The sequence below is a fragment of the Chiloscyllium punctatum genome, chromosome 8 (genome assembly GCF_047496795.1).
Source record: "Chiloscyllium punctatum isolate Juve2018m chromosome 8, sChiPun1.3, whole genome shotgun sequence".
Lineage (NCBI taxonomy): Eukaryota > Metazoa > Chordata > Chondrichthyes > Orectolobiformes > Hemiscylliidae > Chiloscyllium > Chiloscyllium punctatum.
The window spans coordinates 3,084,904-3,104,866 of NC_092746.1; the positions used below are offsets into that span (position 1 = coordinate 3,084,904).

General features: G+C 47.7%; 1 protein-coding gene across 1 annotated transcript in view; it reads left to right on the top strand.

Moving 5' to 3' along the window:
- The first annotated feature begins 11,112 nt into the window (after positions 1–11,112).
- The window catches only part of jazf1b (JAZF zinc finger 1b), a 267,960-nt gene continuing 259,109 nt past the window's right edge, over positions 11,113–19,963 (top strand). The window contains exon 1 of the mRNA XM_072575047.1: positions 11,113–11,266. Coding sequence (XP_072431148.1) covers positions 11,152–11,266 — 115 coding nt within the window. The 5' untranslated portion in view covers positions 11,113–11,151. The remainder of the gene's footprint in view (positions 11,267–19,963) is intronic.

Sequence of the window (19,963 nt, forward strand, 5' to 3'; positions counted from 1 at the left end):
ACTATGATCCTAAGCGAGACCTGGTGTTGACATGCGATGGCTCTCCGTATGGCATTGGGGTAGTACATGTATTAGCTTATAAGTGGCCCAATGGAGAAGAACACCCAATAGCAAATGCATTCAGGATTTTGTTTAATACAGAGAATAAATGCACCCAGATAGAATTGAATTGAAGTGAATTGAATTATATTTATTATCACATGTACCGAGGCACAGTGAAAAGCTTTGTCTTGCGAGCAATACAGGCAGATTACAGAGTTAAGTAGCATAGATAAGTAAATAATAGGTAAACAGTGGCAAAATCAAAAACAGGTACTGGCGAATGTTAAGATTTTGTGGGTCCATTCAGTATTCTAACAACAGTGGGGAGAAACTGTTTCAAAACCAGCTGTGGGTGTGTTCAGGCTCTGGACCTTCTCCCTGATAGTAGAGGTTGTAGAAAAACATTGCCAGGGTGGGATGGATCTTTGAGAATGCTGACAGGCTTTCCTTGACAGTGGGCCTGGGAGATGGATTCTGTAGATGGGAAGTTGGCCTTTGTGATTGTCCGGGCCGACTCATCACTCTATGTAACCGTCTCTGCCATAGTTGCCAGGAGTCTGTCTGGGTCTCTAGTTTGGATCAGTATTGGTCCTTGGCTGTCTTAATGGCTCTATGAAGGTCATACTTGGATTCCTTATATTTGAGTGAGCCTCCTGATCTGAAGGCCTCACGCCTTTTTTTTAGCAGATTCTCTGTCCTGATACATCCAGGTTTTCCTGTTGAGGAACACCCGGATTGATTTCCTCGGTATACAGTCCTCCACATACTTGCTGATAAGGTCTGTGATGGTGGTGGCGTGTTCGTCCAAGGTACCTGTGGACGGTTTGAACATGGACCAATCAGCTGATTCCAGACAGCACTGGAATTGATCCTCTGCCCCCTCTGACCAGCATTGGACCTGTATCCAGAAGGAGGTCTCCTACTTGAGCTTTTTGCCTGTAAGCTGGGAGAAGAAACATGGCATTGTGGTCGGAGTTCCCGAAATGAGGGTCGGGGATGCAGTGGTAGGCATCTTTCACAGTGGTGTAGCAGTGGTCTAAAATGTTCGGGCCCCTGGTGGGGCAGCTAATGTTCTGGTGGTACTTGGGCAACACCTTCCTTAGATTGAAGTTGCCAGTTACAATAAGCAGGGCCTCAAGGTGTTCTGTCTCCAGGGTGTTAGTGGTGGAGTACAGTACATCCAGAGCTTCCTCAACCTTTGCTTGTGGTGGTATGTACACAGCAGTTAGTATAGCAGCAGTAAATTCCCGTGGTAGATAGAAAGGGTGGCATTTCATGGTGGGGAATTCAAGGTTTGTGGAGCAGTGGCTGCCCAGGATTGCAATGTCTGTGCACCACAAGTTGTTGATTAAAAAGCAAACCCCTCCACCCTTTGTCTTACCCAACGATGTGATTTGGTCCATATAATGGATAGAAAAACCATCAGCCTGAAGTGCGCAGTTGGGAATGGATGGGTTGAGCCAGGTTTCTGTGAAGCAGAGTACACAGCAGTCCCATAGTTCACGCTGGAAGCTGAGCCGTGATCTAAGTTCATCCATCTTGTTCTCGAGAGATCGTACATTTGCTAGGAGTAAGCTACAAAGGGGCGTCTTGAAACTGCATAGTCTCAGTCTTACTAGCAGGCTGGCACGCTTACCCAGATTCCTTGCAGGTTTCTTACATTTGAGTGGTCCGGTGGTCTGGTGGAGTGGATTGTGACTGCTTCCAGTTAAGTGATCCTTCCTAGGACCCTGTGGAGCAGGTAGGTTGCAGTTTAATGTATTTGGCAGAGGGTCTGCTTAGGACCCTGTGGAACAGGTGATTCTTTTTCATGGAGGGAGTTTGCTTAGGACCCAGTGGAGAAGTTCCTGGTTTCAGTTGCCTCCTATTTACTGCTCCAGGTTCAACAATGTTTTTTGCAAAATGTTTGGGCTGCTCTCCAGGTAAGATCGAGAAGAAAGTATGATGGTCATACAGGTTGTTCTGCTATAACGCGTGTTTCCTTAATGCGAATTCGCTGTACCGTGACTGAGAAATAGGGGACACTATTTCTAAAGCACGAAAATGTGTTGGTTATAATACAATTACATCACCAACGCTTTAAGTATTATTAATATTGAGTGATTCTTTTATAGCATGGGTTGCACAGGGACGTGACCATTGCACTATAGAAGACATCACTATTTGGAATTAGGAAGTTCCAAAACTAGACAAGGTCTTTTCCCTTTGGTGAGGGAGTCCAGAACTAGAGGATATAGATCTATGGTGAGAGAAGAAAGATTTAAAAGGGAACTATGGGGCAACTTTTTCATGCAGAGGATGGTGCGTGTATGGGATGAGCTGCCAGAGGAAGTGGTGGAGGCTGATTCATTGCAACATTTAAAAGGCATCTGGATGTATATATGAATAGAAGGTATAGAGGGATATGGGCCGAGTGCTGGCAAATGGGACCAGATTAATTTCGAATATCTGGTCGGCATGGACGAGTTGGACCAAAGGGTCTGTTTCCCTGCAGTACATCTCAATGACTCCATACTAAAGGGCCACAAACTCCTGCTAGGTCTACTCGAAGAGGACAGGGCAGTGCTCCCCATTGCTTCCAGCCCAATTCAGTGATGCGTTCTAATTGTAATGGGGTGGCATGGTTTCTCAGTGGTTAGCACTGCTGCCTCATTGTGCCAGGGACCCGAGTTCGATTCCCACCTCAGGTGATTATCTGTGTGGAGTTTGCACAGTTTCTCTGTGTCTGCTTGGGTTTCCTCCAGGTGCTCCAGTTTCCTCCCACAATCCAAAGATGTGCAGGTTAGGGTGAACTGGCCATGCCAAATTGCCCATAGTGTTAGGTGGATTAGTCAGGGGTAAACGTAGGGTAGGGGAATGAGTCTGGGTGGGTTACTTTTCGGAGGGTCGGTGTGGACTTGTTGGGCCAAAGAGCCTGTTTCCATACTGTAGGGATTCTAATTCTAATCTAAGCGTAAGTGCGTATAATTGCAAGTTGGAACACTACCCAAGAGGCCAAGCAATAAGTGCAGATGCATTGAGCCACCTCTCACTGGCAGATACACCACCTGTGGTGCTGCCACTAGACAAGTCTACAATGGTTTTAAATTTTCTGGACACACTTCTGGACGCAGCTGACAATATTAGACTTTGCATGTAGCAAAATATGGTCCTGGCAAAACTGAAACAGCCGGTGGTGATGGGGAAAACCAAAGGACCATCAAAACCAGAATTGAGACCTTTTTGGACCTGGACAGACCAGATCACATTTGTGGACAGCATAGTATTATGAGGAGCAAGAGTGATTGTCCCGCCAGATACTGACTGAACTCTACCAGGGGTTTCCAAAATGAAGAGAAGTTATGTCTGGTGCCAGGATCAGATGCATCGGTCGGCCAGTGAGCAGAGTACCAACAAGAACAAAAATTACCATCAGCAGCTCCTCCACCTTTGTGGGAATGGCTAGGTAAACCCTGGACTTGATTACACATCGAACATGCAGGGGAGGCATCAAGGGCTCAAGTTCTTCATCATTAGGGATGCCCAGTCAAAGTGGTTGGATGTGCAGACAGTTCATTCCTCGAACATGGGAATGATGTTAGAAAAACTGCATGCAATTTTTGCAATACACTGACTCCTGGAAGTGTTGATTACTGATAACAGGCCATCATTTAGCAGCAGGGAATTTGAGTACTTCCTAAAATCGAATGGTATTCGACATGCAAAGACCATTCCATACTATCCATCACCCAATGATCTGGCAGAGAAAGAGCAGTCCAACCTTTGAAGGCAGGCTTAAAGAAACAGCCTGGAGCTTCATTAGATAGTAAACTGTTCCAATTCCTTTTTAGTTATAGGACCACCCCTCATGCAACTCTAGAGATAGCTTTAGCAGAATTGCTAATAGGGAGAAGACTACGCACCAGGTTAAATCTGATCTTGCCAAACCTGGGGGGAGGGCAAAATGGCGTCAGGAATGGCAATGCTAAACACGAGACTCTGCTCAGCAACAAAGACAGTTTACTTCAGGAGACGAAGTTTGGTGTAGGAATTGTTGTGGGGAAAAACACCAGTCTCAGAGTCAGATTCGGGGTTCAATGACAGAGTTTATTGCACAAGGAAATACCGGAGCTCCGAGGAGAGAAAGACACCAACAGCACAGCGGTCAGCTGCGAGTCTTCTCTCAACCTGCAGCACATACTTTTATACATCTTGTGATACAATAGGTCAGTGATGAGATTATTGTCTTTGTAACATGGTTTGTTTATGGTGATCATCACAGAATCGTTGATAGTTTCAATAGTCTTTGTCAATTCCAGTACACTCTGTTAATTTTTGCATTGTCATTTTCAGTTTCAGTGTAGATATTGTCAGTTTCAATGTCTGCACAGAAATCCATTGCCATAGTAATGGGCGCTAATCGCTCTTCCTGAGCAGGATGATTACTGCAGCCCTGGCTATTACTACTCCCATTTTGAGTCTGTATCAAGCTGTTAGCATTTCTATAAGAGGTGTTGTCTGGAACCAGACACTTTGGCAGGCAGTGTTCATTACTCATGTGTATTCTCTTCCCCCATCCGCCTTAAACTAATCAACTAGTTGTGAGTGCAGTGTGCTGGCATTCTGGTGACCCCAAGCAGTATCTGTATCTGCTCTGCTGTTTCTTTCCATATTGTGTGATCCAGCAGCCATCCTGTGTATCAAGTTGGCCAACTGATGGCTCAGCGGCCATCTTGTGTGTCCTTGTGCCTAGTGTAACCCTGCCCCATGCCATCTCCCTCTTCAGAATCATGGGAATGGTCCTGCATGGGTAAAAGGCATGGTTGATATCAGGTCAGGTCCATTGATGTTTAAAATTCAGATAGGTGCAGTGGTCCTGAACCAGCACATGGACCACATGAAAACTGCAAGTTCACAAGCAATAAAGGATCAAAGTCTGCCTGGCTCCTCGACAGTTTCTGACTGTTCCAGAACCTGTGGGTTTTCCATGTCCATCAAGCATTGAAGTTACATTGGAGTCTCAGATGGACATAGTGGGTGTCACTGTCTTAATGCCTTTGCTGCCTGAAGAGGAGAATGAATTTTTTCCAAATATGCTCTGGGCACATGAGGTGAGCTACTGTATGTTACATGCCGCCCATCTCAGACGCAAAGTTGGAGGAACCTGATGCAGTGTCTAAAATGACTCAGGAGGAGCTGCAAGTAAAAGATCCTGCCTATGTTCCCAGACTCAGTGGGAGAGAGATGTAGTGATTGTAATGAAGTCAGCTTGGTGGACATCATAGAACATGAGTTCCCTGATTGAGGCTGCTAATCTCGTCACCTCTGGGAGCACTGGCTGACAGATAAGAACAGGAGTGTAAGACATCCTGTTTGCTCTGAGAGCTGGATCAGTGTTGATGAGTTTTCACTTGTGAATAAAGGGTTACTTGGTAATACTGGCCTCTGTGAAATTATTTCACATAATTCTTTGTTCTTCTAACAAACATCTCATTTAATTTGATAACAAAGATTAATGTTAATCTTCTCCCAACTGCACCAGTGATCCCCCAATTTCCATTGCTTTGTTTTGAATTTCATTTATTTTTGGCTATAGTTCATTGAAAGATGTGTCAGGGTGGCTCAGAGTTGGAAAGCCCCACAGTGATATTTGAAGACATAATCCAAACAGACACTCTGAACTGTCTTCCTTCTCAATTGGACGTGAAAAGTGGGGCAGTTCTTCAAATCCCTTACCCTCAACCCACGTCAGCAGAAAAGGTGAATTAATTATTTATTTCCCTGCTGTTTGCCTTTGCACTGTACAAATAAATGTGTTTACTTGCATAACAATAGCCACAATTCAAAAGTAATTCATAGGCTGTAAAATGCTTTAGAAATGCAAGTTCCTTCTTTGTATTCAACGTTGTGTATATTTTTGGTCTCCCTGGTGCTCATTTCCTCCAAAATTTGAAAAATAAATAATGGCTGAAGTTAAACTGGGAAATAATACTTGCCCTCATGTTAACCTCTGGGAGGAAGAGGCTAGCTGTCCGTATACCTGCAGCTGAATGACTTTCCATGATTGTGTCAGTGCTTTCAGTCACCTTAACTGATTCTACAATATGATTTGAATTTATTTCAGCAACCAAACTGCTGCCAGTCTCACTTTAGAGTTCTTCTCGGACCAAAGGAATATTTAATAACTTATGAACATGGGAGAAAGCACTAACTTGATAAACAACTTCCTGCAATGCTCCTGTACGTGGTAGCAGACATAAGAATTCATGTCAATCCCAAATCATATAAACTCCTCTCAAACATCTGCTCCAGATCAACATGCAAGATTTTATCGACAAAGAGGATATAGGGTAAATATGCACAGCATCGATAGTTATTTTCCCTTGCCAAATTCCTATTGCTGACCTGATAAATTCCTGGAGGTAGAAAAAAATAGTCTTATAAGAGTTCAGGTGTCATTATTCACCTTAAATTATTGAAAACTGTTATTTTATTGAATGATAGATATGAGGTAAAGTTTTTGAATGCTGTGATTAGGTAGTGGAAGAAACATTTGTGAGAATCTCTGGCCACTTGATGATGATATGCTGACTGTGCCTTTTTACCTTGACCTTTTTACTCTCTGGTGAAAGTAAGAATTGCCACTAAATCTACAGTCTAATCTTGCGAGTAAGGTTGACAATTTTGGTTGATGTATTGCTCACTGATGCCTGAGTATCTTTGCTTGTGTATGACAATATTTTTTGAAACAAAACCATGGCTAGTTGAAGTATACTCATATCTGTAAAATTAAACTTTGAAATACTCTGGGCTGAATCTTAAATATTTTTTGCCTAAGTCTGAGTAGTGTTCAATTTTTTTTGTAGCATATCTCATTGTAAGGCTTAGTGAGTTCTCTTGCTATATCTTATAAAACTCACTTCATTAATATCTACCATGTCCCTATGCCATCTCCTATGTCTGATTCCCATCCCATCTGAACATGTGATGCTCACCAAAAAGCAGATATCCTGGAATTTACTGGGTTCCCTTGTGCATGCACTGTCTCTGGACCTGCCCTGCTTTTGTTGACATTTGCCTCTGTACGGGAAGCAAGATTATGGCAGTCCTGGTGAATGACTTGGTGCCAACACAGGAATTCCCTCTCACCCCAAGTCCAGTTGAGGACACAAAACCGAGGCTATGTCAGCCTGTTGCAAGGTTACCACCCAAGTGACAGCAGAATCAGCCATCTGAAGGAATGCCCAGCACTGTACAAAGAAGATCAATGTCCTTTTTCATTGTGTCAGCATCTTCTCTCTGATATCTCACACGCACTCTTTCATTGCTACTGTACCCCCTAAAGTTCATGCTGTACAACTCTCAGTGTTATCTGTAACATCTTCCGTCAATCGCTTTTACCCACCCCAGCCCATGATACCACGAACCATGCATGCCATCTGCCCTGCTTTCTCAATTGTTCAGACTACCTCTCCACCTGCAGTGACAGTAACAGCTGTGTCACCCACTTTCATCTTCCATAATATGTGCCTCACTCTCATTACATGAGGAAACAGCCCACGATAGTGTAGAAGGAGTCAAGATGGGCATTCACCACTGGAGGGGTTTGGCATGCAAGTAGTGCAGTTTGATAGCTTCACAAGGTTGACACCTTATTTTCAGATATGCCTGGTGCTGCTCCTAGCATGCCCACCTGCACTCTTCCCTTGCATCAAGGTTGATTCCTGGCTTGATGGTAATAGTGAGTGGGGGATAGGCTGGGACATGAGGATACAGATTTTGCTAGAGTACAATTCTGCTGCTGTTGATGACCCACAGTACCTCATGGATGCCAAGTCTTATGTTGCTAGATCTGTTTGAAGTCTGTCCCATTTAGCTCAGTGATTGTGCCATGCAAGACAATGAAGGTTATTCTCAATGTGAATCCAGGTCTTCATCTCCTCAAGGACTGTGTCGTGGTTGCTCTTATCGATACTGTCATGGACAGATGCGTCTGCAGCTGGCAGGATGAGGTCAAGTCAGTTTTTCCCACTGTTAGTTCCCTCACTACCTCCATTGCCACAGACCTAGTCGAGCATCAATGTCCTTTAGGACCTGACTAACTTATCTGTAGTACTGCTGCCGAGCCAGTCTTGCTGGTGGACATTGAAATCCCCTACTCAGAGTATATTTTGTGCCCTTGCTATCCTCAGTGCTTCCTCCAAGTGTTGTTCAACATGGAGAAGTACCCATTCATCAGCTGAGGGAGGACGGCACGTGGTTTAACCTGAAGCCATGAGAATTCATGGGGTCCAGAGTCAATGACAGGACATATACAGTAATGGTGACAGTAGTTCTGTAAGGTATGATTGCATGAATATGACTAGTCCGTGAGACAGCTCAGTTTTTGCACTAGCTCCCATGTATTATTGAGGTGGACTTTGCAAGGTTGACAGGGCTGTTTCTGCCATTGGCATATCTGGTACCTTGGTTGATGCCTGGTGATCCGTCTGGTTCCATTTCTCTGATTGTTTGTAGCGATTGGTACAACTGGGTGGCTTGCTAGGCTATTTCAGAGGGCAATTGAGAGTCAACCACATCGCTGTGGATCTGGAGTCACATATAGGCCAGACCAGGTGAGGATGGCAGATTTCCTTCCCTGAAGGGCATTAGTGAACTAGATAGATTTCATGGTCATCAGTAGATTCTTAATTCCAGATTTTTAAAAGTTCAATTCAAATTCCACCATCTGCCATGGCAGGATTCAAACCTGTATCCCCAGAACATTGTCTGGGTCTCTGGATTACCAGTCCAGACTTAGGCAAAACAGTGATAATACCACTGGGCCATAGTCGGTCAAATGCAGCCTTGATGTGAAGGGTTGTCAGTCTCACCACATCTATGGAATTGACCTCTTTTGTTCATGTTTGAACTGGCCTATAATGAGGTCAGGAGCTGAGTAGTCCTGGCAGGATCCAAACTGTCACTGAGCAAGTTATTGCTGAGCAGGTGTACTTGATAGCACTATTCTGACAACTTCCATCATTTTTCTGCTAATACAGAGTAGACTGATAAGGGAGCAGTTGGCTGGGTTGGATTGACATGCTTTTTGTATAGAGCAAGTTTTAATGTTGTGTAGCATCCACAGTGGGTTTCATCTGGGTACGTTCTTTTGTGCAAGTGTCATGTTGACTTTTTTTGCAATTAAACCATTTGTGTTAGTTAAGTGAAAAGTACTACTTATTACGCCATTACTGTACATATTGATTATGTGGAGCAGTCTGAATCATATGTCACAGTTTTAAACTAAAAAGGCTAGAGAGTTAAGATTTCTTCAAGCAAGGATATCTGTCTGTTGTGGTAGGCTTGTAATTGCTGACATAATTGATGGAGCATGGACTCTAGTGTCAGGAATTCAATATAACAAGCCCTGAACTTAAGTGGTTCTTTTTCAGTGTAAAAGATGTTACAGATTTCCCTGGCATGCAGGTTAATGAACTGAGAATCAGTGGGACTTTTGAATCATCCACATCCTCTGGGGAAGCTGAGGAGTTGTCTTTTTTTTCATTTATTAATGGATGAGACATGGGCATTTTTGATTGGGCAGCATTTATTGCCAGCCTCTGGTTGCCCTTCAGAAGGTGGTGATGAGCTGCCTCCTTGAACCACTGCAGTCATATGCTGCAGATAGATCCACAATGTTATTCGTGAGGAAATTCTGGAATTCTTATCCAGCAACAGTGAAAGAACGGCAATATATTTTCAAGACAGGATGGTGAGTGGTTTGGAGGGGAACTTTGCAGGCGGCGGTGTTCCCATGTATTTCAAGTCCTTATCCTTCTAGATAGAAATAGTTGTGGGTTTCTGTAGTTGGTTAGAATGCACTGCACCATAGTTATATCCAAGATGCTTGAAGAGCTGTATTAAAAGTTTTCCCAGAACAATCAAGGCACCAGAACTACATTTTAAGCAAGCCAATGGCCTATTCAATAGTCATACTGGATGTCAAATGGCTGTGGTTGTATCTGTTGCGATTCCACACTGACACTCTCAGCCATGTTTTCAATGGATACCTCATTGTCACCCAGGAGTATCTAGAAAGACTGACCAGTTGTCTAAAGTGTCAAGATACCTGTAATTGCCTAATTACGATTGTACCTTTTAAAAAAAGTGCCAGACAAACTCAGCAGGTTTGGCAGCATCTGTGAAGCAAGAAACAAAATTAATGTTTTGAGTCCATTACAGCTCATCTTATGACAACTTGCCAGCTACCTGGGAACTGTGCATGCGTGCAAGATTCCTTTGCAATGGATTACTGAGTGCATGTTGAAGTCGGTGGAATTTCCTTCCATCAAGAAACATGTTGCTGCTGTGACAGTGCCTTCATTGCTACATGGGTACAGCTTATCATACCACTTGAAGGAAGCCTGACAAATTATATCTTTTAAAAAGGGCAACGTTGTTCGATGATTTCAACTGATGACATTAATCCACTGGATAAATCAAAATGATCAGAAACACCAATTTTTATCCTACAAACTAGTACTTTGTTTTGTGGAAAGGTGCGTTTTTAGTTCCTTCGTTGGTTCTCCTCTGGCTCGTTTAAAAAAAGCATCAGCAACATTTCAGGGATGGAGCCTTCATACTTACAGAAACTGCAGGATTTGTTCTTGCTTTTCATCAAGTCTGCGCTCACCTCGGAGACAGAATATATTTAATAGAAAACGGTTGCAAATCTCTTTGCCACGCGAATTCTGTAAAGAAAAAAAAAGCAGCTTAAAATGGGACAGAGGAGCAGAGAGTGGTTAAGGGTTTTGCCAACAAACCGAGAAGTCTCAGATGAAGTGGAGATTCCGGAGGACTCGGGCCAACTTTAATTTCTCTTTTGTAGGCGGCGAACGAGATTAGCACATGGCTTCTGTCTGTCGCACTGTATAAAATTAATGATTCGGGGCGGGTGGAAAAAAATGTTTTGTTGTGTACAAGATAACCCCGGTGCAGGGCTGCATGCAAGTGGAGTGAGCGGTGTGGTTTGTGCAGGAGGTGGGTTTGTGCAGGAGGTGGGTGTGTGTGTCTCTCCCCTCCCCTCCCTCCGTGTGCCCGCCCCCGTCCCGCTTCCTCCCTCCCTCCCGCCCGGACCCATGAAGCATCATGACAGGGATCGCCGCCGCCTCCTTCTTCTCCAATACCTGCCGCTTCGGGGGATGCGGGCTGCAGTTCCCGAGCCTGGGGGAACTCATCGAGCACATCGAAGACAACCACATCGGTAGGCCATGGGGGGGGGGGGGGGTAGAGCGGGCGGGCGGGCGGGCAGGCGGGGGGGGGGGGGGGGTGGGCAGCGCCCCGCTGGCAGCAGCGGCTCGCGTGGAGCGGCGGCGGCAGGAGGAGGAGGAGGACACGGCGGCCCCCTGTGTCAGGGGTCCTGAGGGGAGGGGGATCTATCTCCCCCCAATCAACCGACCGGGAGCATGGCTGTCCCCCGAGGATCCCCGGAGGTTGGGGGGGGGGGTGCGGTTGCAGCGCTCCCCGCCCACAGGCCGAGTCCGAGCCGCTCGCGACCCCCCTCGTCCCCCGCTCCCTCTCCCCAGCCCCGCCCCGCGGCTCTCGGGCCGCAGATCGAGGGGGAGGGGCGAGGGCCCCGGGCCGTGTCACTCGGGAGGCCTGCGGCCGAGGCGAGGTCACCGCGCTGCTGTCATGGCAACGGGCTGCAGGATCCGGGCCCTGTGGCGAGCGGCCGCTCTACCCCGGGGCCGGGGCCGGGGGGAGGGGGTATAGGGCTAATGGGAAGGGGTGGGGGTGAGCGAGGAGAGTGGGTGGGACACTGGGACCGAATGAATGGGGAGGGGGGGAGAGAGGAAGGGGCGGGGCAGGTCGTCTGTACAAAATGGGGAGGGGGTGGGATAGGATAGGGCAGGGGGCCTGTATGAATGGGAATGGGAATGGGGGCATGGGGGCGGGGGTGAGAGACTAGGGGGCAGGGAGCCTTTACGAATGGAGATGGAGTGACAGAAGAGGGGTTAGGATGGGGCTGGGGAATGGTATGAATAGGGAGGGTTTGGGGCGGGGGGGTGAGAGTGGTGTTGACTAATTTGTGTAAGAATGGGGGTGAGTGGGTGTAAGGGAGGGATGTGAGTGAGTTGGGGGGTAGGGTTGTGAGGGAAAGTGGGGGAAGTGTGAGAACAGTTATAGGAGGAGGAGCAGGAGAGTGGAAAGGGCTGGAATATGACAGAGGCTGATGAGGCTATGAGAGATCTTCCAAAATGTATGGTATAGATGGGGAGGGTTGGAGAAATGGAGGTTAAGGAGAAGGAACACACATGGGTGTCAGCAGAATTGGTTTTGAGATGTGGATTTGAATAAAGGGAGCAGCTTCTGCATCCTGGAGCGTCAGAGGCTGAGGGGTGACCTTATAGAAGTTTACAAAATTATGAGGGGCATGGATAGGGTAAATAGGCAAAGTCTTTTGCCTGGGGTCGGGGAGTCCACAACTAGAGGGCATAGGTTTAGGGTGAGAGGGAAAAGATATAAAAGAGACCTAAGGGGCAATTTTTTCACGCACAGGGTGGAGCGTGTATGGAATGAGCTGCTAGAAGAAGTGGTGAAGGCTGGTACAATTACAACATTTAAGAGGCATTTGGATGGGTTTATGAATAGGAACGGCTTGGAGGGATATGGTTGGGTGCTGGCAGCTGGGACTAGATTGAGTCGAGATATCTGGTGGGCGTGGACGGGTTGGACCAAAGGGTCTGTTTCTATGCTGAACGTCTCTATAACTCTATAAGTGCGGTTGAAGGAATGGTTCAGGAGAAAAGGGTTTGGGTAGGTGATGTGGGAAACTAGGTTACAGGTGGGCATGGTGGCGAATTGTGAGGGTAGTGCATAAGGTAACTTTTTTATATTCAGTTGTGGGATGTAGACATCACAGGCTGGGCCAGCATTTTTTGCCTGTCTCTACTGGCCCTTGAGAAGGTGATGGTGAGCTATTTCAGTGCATATGTTGTAGGTAGACCCAAAGGGGAGGAATTCAAGGATTTTGACTGGGAGAAAGGGGTCAATGTGTGGCAGTGAGAGATGGTGTCAATGTGGAATAGGTGACACTCGGGGAGTGAGCATATGGGCCAGTGGGTATGTGGGGGGGGGAAGGGGTGAATGTGGGAGAGTGGGAGTGTGCAGGGTTGGTGGGGGGAATGCAGAATGTTGGCCAGGTGGGAGTGTGTGGGGGTGGAGGGGGGGGCAGATGGGAGTGTGTGGAAGTGGGAGAGTGGAAGTAGTTCAAGTGGGAGAGCGCAGAGAGGGGAGGGTGGAGAATGTAGGCCAAGTGGGTGTGTGCGGGGTAAGGCTGGTGGAGATTGTCGGCTAGGTGGAAACGTGCGGTGGGAATGGGAGTTGTGGGGAGAGAGGGGAGGATTGAAAATGTAGGTCAGGTGGGAGTGTGTAGGGTGGTGGGACATGGAGAGTGTAGGGCAAGCGAGAGTGTGTGGAGGGCAGTTGGAGAACGTCGACAAGGTGGGTGCTGGTGGAGAATGTAGGCCAGGTGGGAGGGTGTGGGGGTGGGGCGGTGGAGAGTGTAGGCCGGGTGGGAGAGTGTGGCAATGGAGAGTGTAGATCGGGTGGGAGGGTGTGGGGGTGGGGTGGTGGAGAGTGTAGGCTGGGTGGGAGGGGGTGGTGGTGGCGGTGGGGAGGGTAAGCCGGGTGGGAGGGGGGGTGGGGAGTGTAGGCCGGGTGTGGGCGGTTGGGGGGGGGGGGGTAGGGCGGTGCAGAGTGTAGGCCGGGGTGGGGGCGGCTGGGGCGGTGGAGAGTGTAGGCCGGGGTGGGGGCAGGTAGGGCGGTGCAGAGTGTAGGCCGGGGTGGGGGGGGGGTGGGGCGGTGCAGAGTGTAGGCCGGGGTGGGGGGGGGTGGGGCGGTGCAGAGTGTAGGCCGGGGTGGGGGCGGCTGGGGCGGTGCAGAGTGTAGGCCGGGGTGGGGGCGGCTGGGGCGGTGCAGAGTGTAGGCCGGGGTGGGGGTGGGGGGCGGCTGGGGCGGTGGAAAGTGTAGGCCGGGGTGGGGGGGGGGGGCGGTGGAGAGCGTAGGCCGGGGTGGGGGTGGGTAGGGCGGTGGAGAGTGTAGGCCGGGGTGGGGGGCTGTGGGGGTGGGGCGGTGGAGAGTGTAGGCCGGGGTGGGGGGCTGTGGGGGTGGGGCGGTGGAGAGTGTAGGCCGGGTGGGAGGCTGTGGGGGTGGGGCGGTGGGGAGTGTAGGCCGGGTGGGAGGCTGTGGGGGTGGGGCGGTGGGGAGTGTAGGCCGGGTGGGAGGCTGTGGGGGTGGGGCGGTGGGGAGTGTAGGCCGGGGTGGGGGTGGGGGGCGGCTGGGGCGGTGGAAAGTGTAGGCCGGGGTGGGGGGGGGTGGGGCGGTGGAGAGCGTAGGCCGGGGTGGGGGTGGGTAGGGCGGTGGAGAGTGTAGGCCGGGGTGGGGGGCTGTGGGGGTGGGGCGGTGGAGAGTGTAGGCCGGGGTGGGGGGCTGTGGGGGTGGGGCGGTGGAGAGTGTAGGCCGGGTGGGAGGCTGTGGGGGTGGGGCGGTGGGGAGTGTAGGCCGGGGTGGGGGTGGGGGGCGGCTGGGGCGGTGGAAAGTGTAGGCCGGGGTGGGGGGGGGTGGGGCGGTGGAGAGCGTAGGCCGGGGTGGGGGTGGGTAGGGCGGTGGAGAGTGTAGGCCGGGGTGGGGGGCTGTGGGGGTGGGGCGGTGGAGAGTGTAGGCCGGGGTGGGGGGCTGTGGGGGTGGGGCGGTGGAGAGTGTAGGCCGGGTGGGAGGCTGTGGGGGTGGGGCGGTGGGGAGTGTAGGCCGGGTGGGAGGCTGTGGGGGTGGGGCGGTGGGGAGTGTAGGCCGGGTGGGAGGCTGTGGGGGTGGGGCGGTGGGGAGTGTAGGCCGGGTGGGAGGCTGTGGGGGTGGGGCGGTGGGGAGTGTAGGCCGGGTGGGAGGCTGTGGGGGTGGGGCGGTGGAGAGTGTAGGCCGGGTGGGAGGCTGTGGGGGTGGGGCGGTGGGGAGTGTAGGCCGGGTGGGAGGCTGTGGGGGTGGGGCGGTGGGGAGTGTAGGCCGGGTGGGAGGCTGTGGGGGTGGGGCGGTGGAGAGTGTAGGCCGGGTGGGAGGCTGTGGGGGTGGGGCGGTGGGGAGTGTAGGCCGGGTGGGAGGCTGTGGGGGTGGGGCGGTGGGGAGTGTAGGTCGGGTGTGGGGGTGGGGCGGTGGGGAGTGTAGGCCGGGTGGGGCGGTGGGGAGTGTAAGGCGGGGCGCACTCGAGAGTGTGGGGGGGGGGGGTCGGTGGTGAGTGTAGGCTGGGGGGGGGTGGGGGTGGGGCTTGGGTGTTGGAGTGTGTAGGCCAGGTGGGAGTGGGGAAAGAATGTGTGCCAGGTGAGAGTGTATTTGAGTAATTAGAGAGTAGAGGTATGTGGAAATGGGAGAGTTTGGGGAGTGAGGATGGTGGGTCGGTTTGGTTGAGGGTGCATGGCAGAGGAGTGTTAGCTGGTTATGTGTGCATGTGTGGTTGATGAACATTGTGGCTGGGGTTCAGTGGATTTTGGGTTGTGGGTGTATGTGGGCAGGTGCATACTGGTCTGTAACACTGGCAGTGGGAAGAGGGACTGATTAGGGCAGAAAGTGGTATCTGGCTTACTGAGCAGTTTGGGTTGAGATGTAATTCCTTCTTTACAAAATCGAATGTTCAAGTTGACTGAGTAATTGTTATGATGTGGAGATGCCAGTGTTGGACTGGTGTGGACAAAGTCACACAACACCAGGTTATAGTCCATCAGGTTTATTCAGAAGTACAAACTTTCAGACCCTTGCTCCTCCTTCAGGTACCTCACTGTCATTTTAAATAAATTCCTCCATGTCCAGGAATGTTTCATAACTTGTCTACTTGACAAGGCAGTGTCAAGCTGAACTTGTACTATGGATGTATGTAACAGAGGGCACTTGACTGGGTCATATTCTGCAAAGTTATTTGGTTGCACTGTTGTATATTTGGTATGTATTTTGACCTGTTTTTGACATGAACATGAATATCAAATTATGAACAGAAAGCAGTTGTTTTTGACATTGTTAACTTATTATTTTTGATTTTAAATAGTTTAACTGAAGTAAATATATTTTTATACTTACTAACAAGTGGCTGAATGGAGCAAAAATCTGTACGAGTTTTCTCTGCTTGAAGAAGATTATAAAAGGCTCACCCACAAACGATCTCAGTGTGTTGTTTCTCAGTAATTGACACTACAGTAAAATTGGTGTAAGAGATAAATTGTTACTGATAATTACAAAATAATATTTCCATATACTGTAATATGAAGTAAGTATTAATACGACTGCTATTCACCTGAAATGTTATCACCTGTTTCATTGTTCTGCTGCGTGATTCTTCCAGCTTGAAAATGCAAATGTAGGTGTTGTATGAAGACAGGATTAGGCTGAGAAGTTAAGTTTTGTGTAGTTAAATATTCTGAAACATGAATTATTTCCTGGGCACACATGAAGACTCAGTATACTTACATGAAATATTGAAAGTTTGCCAGAGTGCATAGGACTGTGTCTCTGGAGAGTCGGAGGGAAATAGGAGCAATCACTATAAAGTATGATTCAGCATTGTCATCATTGTAACACTGGGCCAATGTGAGGAATTCAGTTTGCACTGTGCTAATTTTGAGAGTTTGCTGACGCTGAAATCCCAACCAGGCAAGCAGGAAACTGGAAGAACACAGCAAGCCAGGCAGCAGCTTCTCTACTTTGGATTCCAGCATCTGCAGTTTTTTTTCTCTAACTGAAATCAGCAGTCAGGAAATAAAGTACGTAAGGGCATGACCATTTGTGACTACTGTTTCAACTATTGACTTTGGGATGGGGTGGAAGTTAAGTTAGTGGCTCATGCACCTTTCATTATCGTAGAATTTTTAATTTGAGTCATGTTGCTCAACTGTTTTTAAATGTGTATTATTTGGACTTGATCTGCTGAACTATCTTAATGTTTTTATTTATTATAAAAGTATTTTATATGCATATTTTGTTGCATATTGATTTATTGTTTGCTTGGCTCTGTTAGCACGTCTGCCTAGAAATCAAATGCTGTAAATTCAAGCCTCCCCTAGAATTTTAAGCATTTGTCTGAGCTGACACTGTTTTGCTAGGAATTGCCTTTCAAATAAAATGCTAATCCAAGTTTTTCTTTGCCTGTTCATGTGTGTGTTGTATTTGACTTCATCTCCCTGAGGAAGATTATCTGTCAGAGCAGATCAGCTGCTTGATGTAGAATCTGAGCTCAGTGGGATGAAAATTGGTGTGTTTTGTAACAGGCTGGCAATCATTCCACCACATCACCATCCAGTCAATGAAAGTACCAATTATCCCTTCTGTGGCATCATTTGAAGAGGAGTAACAAGTTCTCTTGGTATCCTGGCCAACCCTATTCCCTTAACCCAACATCACCAAAACAAATTTACTGGATTTGATCTCATTATTATTTGTGGAATTTTGTTCAATGAAAACTAGTTGCCATGCAACAACTACTAAAAGCATGTTGTACTTTAAAAGTGCTCTGAAAAATGATATTAAATGTTAATTCCTTTTCCTACTGATTTTAGGAATGTTTTAAAAGCTAAGACACAGTGCTGAGCATGAGATTTGAATGTTTGCTGCCAGTTAAATAAAAATAAGAGTTGGCCTGTTTCTGAATTTTAGACATTGCCACTTTTTGTGACTTTAGATTTAGATTACTTATAGTGTGGAAACAGGCCCTTCGGCCCAACAAGTCTACACCGACCTTCTGAAGAGCAACCCACCCAGACCCCTACATTTATTACCCGCAACCCACCAAGACCCATTCCCCTACTTGTTGGATTGCATGTCAAAAATGCCACCTATAACCTATGTTTATTGCATAATATGACAGATATGGAAACAAGCCATTTGGCCCAACAGGTCCAGGCTGTCTTTATTCTCCCCATCTGTTAACAAATGTTTTTCAGACTGGTGACCAGTGGAGTGCCACAAGGATCGGTGCTGGGTCCACTACTTTTCATCATTTCTATAAATGATTTGGATGTGAGCATAAGAGGTATATTTAGAAAGTTTGCTGATGTCACCAAAATTGGAGGTGAGGTGGGCAACAAAGAAGGTTACCTCAGATTACAACAGGATCTGGACCAGATAGGCCAATGGGCTGAGAAGTGGCAGATGGAGTTTAATTTTAGATAAATGTGAGGTGCTGCATTTTGGGAAAGCAAATCATAGCAGGACTTATACACTTAATGGTAAGGTCCTCGAGAGTGTTGCTGAACAGAGACCTTGGAGTGCAGGTTCACAGCTCCTTGAAAGTGGATTCGCAGGTAGATAGGATAGTGAGAAAGGCGTTTGATATGCTTTCCTTTATTGGTCAGAGTAACGAGTACAGGAGTTGGGACATCATGTTGCGGCTGTACAGGACATTGGTTAGGCCACTTTTAGAATATTGCATGCAATTCTGTTCTTCCTATCAGAAGGATGTAGTGAAACTTGGAAGGGTTCAGAGAAAATTTACAAGGATGTTGCCAGGGTTTGTGGGTGGAGACTGAATATGCTTGGGGTGTTTTCCCTTAACTGTCGGAGGCTGAGGGGTGACCTTCTAGAGGTTTATAAAATATGAGGGGCATGGATAGGGTAAATAGACAAAGTCTTTTGCCTGGGGTGAGGGAGTCCAGAACTAGAGGGCATAGGTTTAGGGTGAGAGGGGAAAGATATAAAAGGGATCTAAGGGGCAAAATTTTTACAAAGAAGGTGGTGCGTGTATGGAATGAGCTGCCAGAGGATGTGGTGGAAACTGGTACAATTACAGCGTTTAAAAGGCACCTGGATGGGTATATGAATAGGAAGGGTTAAGAGAGATATGGGCTGGGTGCTGGTGAATGAGACTAGATTAGGTTAGGATATCTGATTAGCATGGACAAGTTAGACTGAAGGGCCTGTTTCCATGCTATACATCTGTGACTCTCTGATGCACTTCTGTTTTTGCATTGCCCACCAGTCACAGAAGGCCTGAAACGTTGCATTCTCCCTCTTAAAGGACTGAGCAGAAAATGCGCCTGTTCATAGCCACCTTGGCCAGGCCCAGGAGCAGACCTATGAGAAGGTTCGATCTCTCTTTAGATATTTTTAATCAACCTCATCAGTCACATTTGAGGCATATGTCTGGGGAATGGGACTTGAAAGTGGAGTCGCAGGTAGATAGGATAGTGAGGAAAGTGTTTGGTATGCTTCTGACCCTGAGTTGGGACCACTGACATCATTGTGCCACAATAGCTCTTTCCAGTGTATTTTAAGATATTTTCTAATCGACCTGTTCCCTGGTGTTATTACACACTTCCATACTTGGTAGGACTTGAACCTCAGTCTCCTGGCTCAGAGATAGGGACTTACCACTGTGCTACAAGGGCAACGATACTTGGTTTCTTACCCATATGATTGCAATTTGTGTAACATTGACATCATTAACATATCTTTGTATTCCTTTCTCTCTCATGTGTTTATTAAGGTTTCCCTTAAATGTACATCTGCTAATTGCCTCTGTTACTCTATATACTTGATTAATTATCAGTCTTGTGTAATGGTTGACCATTGATCTTTGACCAAAAAAGTCATTTTTGACAGGCCTTGTACAAATTGATACCTGACTTTTAATCAAAACAATCCAAGCTCTTTCCGTTTACCATTCATTTTTCACTGAATTCAAACTTTCCTTTGTGCAAACCTATTTGAAAGTGTCATAGAATGGCATCCCTTTGAAGGTAGCAGATAGCAGGAGCTGAAAACTTATTTCAGCATTTTATGTCAAGGTTCCTACCTCAGTGGCATAATCTTCATTCCTGCTAATCCTGCAATCCATACTGGAAACGAGGAGCAGGAGATACATAGCCCAATTCAAACTTGTTGAGGTTGCAGAGCATACAAATAATTGTATAGCAATTAAAAAATT